The following is a 5,394-nucleotide window of genomic DNA, read 5'->3' on the forward strand; positions in this document are numbered from 1 at the left end:
TATCATTAAAAGCCTATTTCTACAGAATCCCCCCAGATTTATACAAATTGTGACCTTGGTGCATTTCAGCCACACAAAACAGTGTGTGTTTTCTCCACAGTTCAGGAGCTCCACAAAACAACACACATCAGTGACCTGCATAATAGTTCTCCCAATTACATGTGCACAGGACTCTGTTGAATGATGGAAGGCAGAAAGACCCTCAGGGTGAAAAAAAGCCAGGAGTTCACTGTGTGGAAGGCCCTAAATCCAGGAATTTAAATTAGTCTGTACTTAACAACACTTTGAGGACTGAATGTATTTTGGTAATAAAATACAAACTACTAAGAGCCTCCATATTCAGAGCTGTGGTTGGAACACAAACTGCTTGGTTTTCTTTCTCTCTAGGCTCTGTACACAGCTTTTTGGGCAAAGTAAACCAACAATCTGGCAGGTAGCAAGTACACAACAATCCCAAGAGCAAAGGCTATCAGTGCTGCTGGATATTGCTGAGGTATAAGGAGGGGTGGCAGAGGGTGTTGAACCATTTAAATCCTCAAGAGCTTGCTGAAACTTTAGCTCATCCAGCAGATGAAAAACCAGCCAGAAAAACAGGATATGCTGCTAGAAGACTTGTCAGCCTTGAACCTCTTGCTGCAACTCCTCAGCCACCCAGCAGCATTCCTCACCATCCGCAATCAAACTCCACACACAGAGCACTTGGCGTGCTCCGGAGGAATCTTCCCCCAAAACTAAAAACTGATGTGCCTTGGGTTTGTTAGTTACACTTTTTAATTCTGGTATCCAAGTCTACTTCAGCCCAAATAAGATGCAAAACTAAAAACCTAATGACTGAGGAAATTTAAACTAAATTTACATTCATTTAATATGTCATTCTACATTTTAAACTGGATTTAAAACTGTAAATCTATTTTACTGTTCAGAGGATTAATACAGCATGAGGTCCAAGAAACACCTGCAAGAACTGCTAAACACAGGGTAGGCCTTAAATTACATCCCACTTCAAGAGGGATCCAAGCAAATCCACGCCTGTAAATTAATGGCAAACTAAGACTAGAATGTTTGCTTTTACAGAGCACTTCATTACAGGATTATCATCAAACCCCTCCAAAACAAATCACTGCCTACAGCTAAACAGGGCTTTTGTGAGTCTGACTGCCTACAAGGCAAACAAAGCTCCAAACAGAAGTGAGACATAAAAGAAAGGCAATAAATAAAAGTGAGTGTGATGGCACTGACTGGCATTCTGGAGTCAGGATAAAGCCCACTATCCCACCCTGTGTATTCTCACACATCAAAACAGAGAACTCCAGACAGATAATGGGAGAGAGTCCCAGCTCCCCTTCTGTGGATACTTACATATATTGCTCCTAACTGAGTCCTGTCTGCATCAAAAAGCTGGTAGTAATGTTGTACAAAGCTGGATCCAATCTGCTCCCAGATAGGCTTGTCTCCCATTCTGAATCCTCAACCAGAGCCAGTGACTACAAAACAAGCAAACAAAACCATCAGAAAGACCACAGGAATAAGTGTAACACTTGGCTTGAGTATTAGCATCAAGAATCACAGATCTTCTCAACTGGCCTGAGTTTTTCTTTGGGATAAGTAGGACAAACTCACCTCTGTATCCTAGACTTGTAAATAAAAGTCTTGAATAGTGAATGCTTTAATTTCTAATTATAGATGTGGTTTGTAGTGCTATTTCAGTGGGAGGTCATATCTCATGTACAAAAGTGGAGAACAAGAACAAAACCAAGTGTTACCACCTTGTCTTCACATATTTCAGAAGTTACACCATCTGAACAAGCTGGCAAGTGCTCCCTGTTTCAGCTTGGTCTCATTTACTGTAAACAACTGACCTGTCTGCAAGTGGCTTACACCAACTGATTCATGTATTTAGCTCCACAGGTATTTCACCATCCACAGGCCATTCTAAGAGTGTCCTGTCAATGGCACATAACAAGAATTAATTCACTAGCTCGTTGTTCAACATAAGCTTACTGCCCATCCTCTTCTGTCAGTGAGGCTGAAGTAGACTCAATGCTTATCTTTGAACCTGTGATAACTTCAAGACACAAACCATGATTTTTCATAGTGCAGAGAATCCTAGTGAAGGTGCTGAAGGCATCCCACACTTCTGAACACAAATCCCTCTGTTCCAGAGGGGGTTTAGCATAGAGCATGCACAGCAGTCTAGACAGATGGCTGTATCACATTACATTTTTCAAGAAAGCAAATTCATTTTTATTTATCCTGATCTCTCTCTGAAAGTCAGAAGAATTGTGCTAAAATACAAAACACAAAATAGCTGCACTCAAACCTCACTACATTATTTTTTAAGACCTGAGTTCACTTCAAGCAAACTATACTTGCTTAACACCTACATCTGTCAGCCACTAGTCCCTCTTCTCAATCCCTGTCCAGGAACCTTGGAGATACAGGTTTAAATTGCACTGCAAGCCTAGAAAGGTATGAAATTCTGTTTTAAGACACAGGACATAATAGTTATTTTGGTTTCCTTTAGCTGTCAATTACTCACACACCTGTGTAAGATTTAACAAATTCCTAAAAGAAGCAAAACACACACTCCCAAAATCTCCACAGAGGGGACTCCCAGGCCCAGCTTTTTGTGCACAGTTGGACAAGAAAGCTCTTTGCATATTTTAGGCCTCTGAGCTTTACTCATACATGAAATGGGTTCAGACTCTAGGCTGGAAGTATTAAGGTCATACAGATTTGGCCAGACTTACAGAAGAGCAAATCTCTTTTGTCAGATCAATGGCCTAACAGCAGGCAGCATCTGTGTTTTCAGGTGGTACATTCAACTACCAAGCACAGCTGCTATCACACTTTAAACATCCTAATTTCACAATCAGACACCTAGGCAGTACAGTCAACATCCAAGTCACCAAGCCTGCACACTGACATAAAAATTCAAAGTCTTGTTGCCACATCACTGTTGTTTCAACTGTTCCAAAGAGATCTACAGTCTGGTGTTAGTCACCATCATGAGCTCCCCACTGATACTTGCAGTACATACCTCAGTCTGGAGCAGTTTACCCAGTGTGGCCACTCCTCTGGGAAAACACATCACAAATTTAAAAAATCACCCAAGTACAATAGATTTAAAAAAAACCCAAAACCAACCCCACACTCACTTCCCAAACAACTTAAAACTAGTTCTTTACAAGTGAAAAGGTTGTATTGATTGCACATCATAATTGCTGCATATCAGCCTAATCTGGAGTTGATCCAGAAATCAAATAACTTCAGCCTGTATTAGGGGATTTTATGTTAAAGATAAAACACCCTAAAATCATGGCACCAACTCCCTGGAAGCTCTACTGAGTGATGCCCACCCTGCTGAGAGGTAGGACTCATGTCATATTTGGAAACCAGAAGGAGTAGGACTTAAGTTTGATGCCGGCAGTTTCCATTCCAGACCTGTGGGTACCTAGTTTGGGATGGCTGCAGTGGAGCCAACAATCAGCACAGATGAAAATCACATTGAATCACTTTGTATGGATCAAGCTTCAATTCCAACACATGAAGTTACATCACTGTCAGATACTCCTAAACATTTAAGGGCAAATCTAGTTGACAGTATTGATGCTCAGCAGCCACACATGAAACACTGAACTGAAGTTGAGGACAAAAAATAACCACCAGCTTATTCTTCTGAAGCTAAAGCAAGGTAGCTGTTGCCATATTAAACTTCCCCACACACAAGAAGTCCATTCACCCTTAACAGCTCCCTGTACCATCACACAAACCCAAGATCAAGCTGTGTGCCAGCACTGCACCTCATTTAGTCCCTCAAGGCATAACAGCCTCACTCAAGCACCAGATGCCTTCTGTTCAATCCTGAACCTGTGAGAAAGCCTTAGAGACTGCAAGGAATGAAGGAATTCTTATTTTAAATATGGAAAGTAGAATTACGGTTTCTAGATCTAAAAATTAGTATGTTAGCTTGCTATCTCCTCCTAAAAAAAGTATTTGTATTTTGAACAGTAAAATACTATTAAATAAATAAAATAAAAAACAGAATAAATTTGACCAATTATAATGTTGATTTTCTCAGAAATAAGAAAAAGCTAAAAAAAAAGTTGTTGAAATTAATGATCCTTGACTAATTTTCTGTTTGCTACAACCTTACTCTCTTTCCTGTGCCATTCATATATGGTTTTGCTGTACACTCATTCTTCCTGGAAAGGTTCATTTTCCTTTTCTGATTTGTCACCTTTTCCTCCATGTTGTCTTGTGTTTTCTGCCTGTCATTACAGATGTAAGAAGCTTAGAGATGTACCTAAAGAAAGAACAAGATGGGAATGATCTGTGTCATCCAGCCCAGTCCCTTTCAGTGAGACACAACCCATGTAAGACTGTATTGATACACTTATCAGTACAGTATTTTAATGAGATAAATATAATATAAAAGGCTTTAGGATCTATTGCAAACCTATGAGGAAAGCACAGGTTCTGATGTTGTCAAACACTAGGGCAACACAGGGGTGCCTCAGAGCCATTCAGCCAAATCCACCTGTGGTTCACTCAAATCTATCCATGGTTACAGAAACAAGAATATCCACTTAAGATAACGGCAGATAAAAGAAGTTTCAATAAACTAGAAAGCTCCTAAGATGTTGCTTAAAAAGGACTCCTGTCCTTTTAAAGGCATCTGCTGAAAGTTACTATTGTGTAAGTGCATTACTGGATATTCCATCTTAATTCCCCACAGAAAAGGAGATAATTTCCCTAAGCTAATTAATTTCCTTGCCTTTGTCACTTCAAACCAAGCCTACCTGCTCACATCCACTTAAGAACATCATGGTCCACTTGGTTCACAGCTTCTTCACAAGGCACAGTTGTAAAGCTGAGCTACCAGCACAGTGTAATAATTCACATTATTCACTCTATTTCTTGGACTCTGCTCTTACTAGAGAATTTATCCCCACCCCAAATACCACCCAGCAGTGCTTCAGTGCTGAAGCAGAAACCCAATACAGGGCACAAAAGCTGCAGCTCCCAGCAACTCTGTCTTCAACAGGTATATATATACTGACACTGCTGAACTGAAGTGCTTCTCTGCAGGGACCTTCTGCAGTGACATCAAAATAAAACTCTCCAATACCTTTGCCAGGCTGCCCACTGACATGTCAAGAGTAAATCCCATCCCTGTACACATCTCTCACCACAATCCCTACACATCTCATCCTACAATGTACCAGGGCATCCCTGGTGATTGTTTTGCATCCATCTGCCTTGGCATGTGGCAGAGACTGCACCAGGAGCAGGACAAGCTGCAGAACCCAGTGAGCAGAAGCATTGGAGAGAAAGCTGCACCCATAAAACAGAGAAGACCTAGAAGAGAACAGAGCCACCACATGGGCCCTG

At 40.9% G+C, this 5,394-nt stretch overlaps 1 protein-coding gene across 1 annotated transcript in view; it reads right to left on the minus strand.

The window, feature by feature from the left end:
• NUTF2 (nuclear transport factor 2) overlaps nucleotides 1–3,062 on the minus strand; it is a 15,142-nt gene extending 12,080 nt beyond the window's left edge. The window contains exons 1-2 of the mRNA XM_005422762.2: nucleotides 3,041–3,062; nucleotides 1,360–1,484 (exon numbers count right to left, since the gene is read on the minus strand). Of these exons, the coding sequence (XP_005422819.1) occupies nucleotides 1,360–1,458 (99 nt within the window). The 5' untranslated portion in view covers nucleotides 1,459–1,484; nucleotides 3,041–3,062. The remainder of the gene's footprint in view (nucleotides 1–1,359; nucleotides 1,485–3,040) is intronic.
• Between the last annotated feature and the right edge of the window lie 2,332 nt (nucleotides 3,063–5,394).

Source organism: Geospiza fortis, unplaced genomic scaffold (genome assembly GCF_000277835.1).
Source record: "Geospiza fortis unplaced genomic scaffold, GeoFor_1.0 scaffold97, whole genome shotgun sequence".
Lineage (NCBI taxonomy): Eukaryota > Metazoa > Chordata > Aves > Passeriformes > Thraupidae > Geospiza > Geospiza fortis.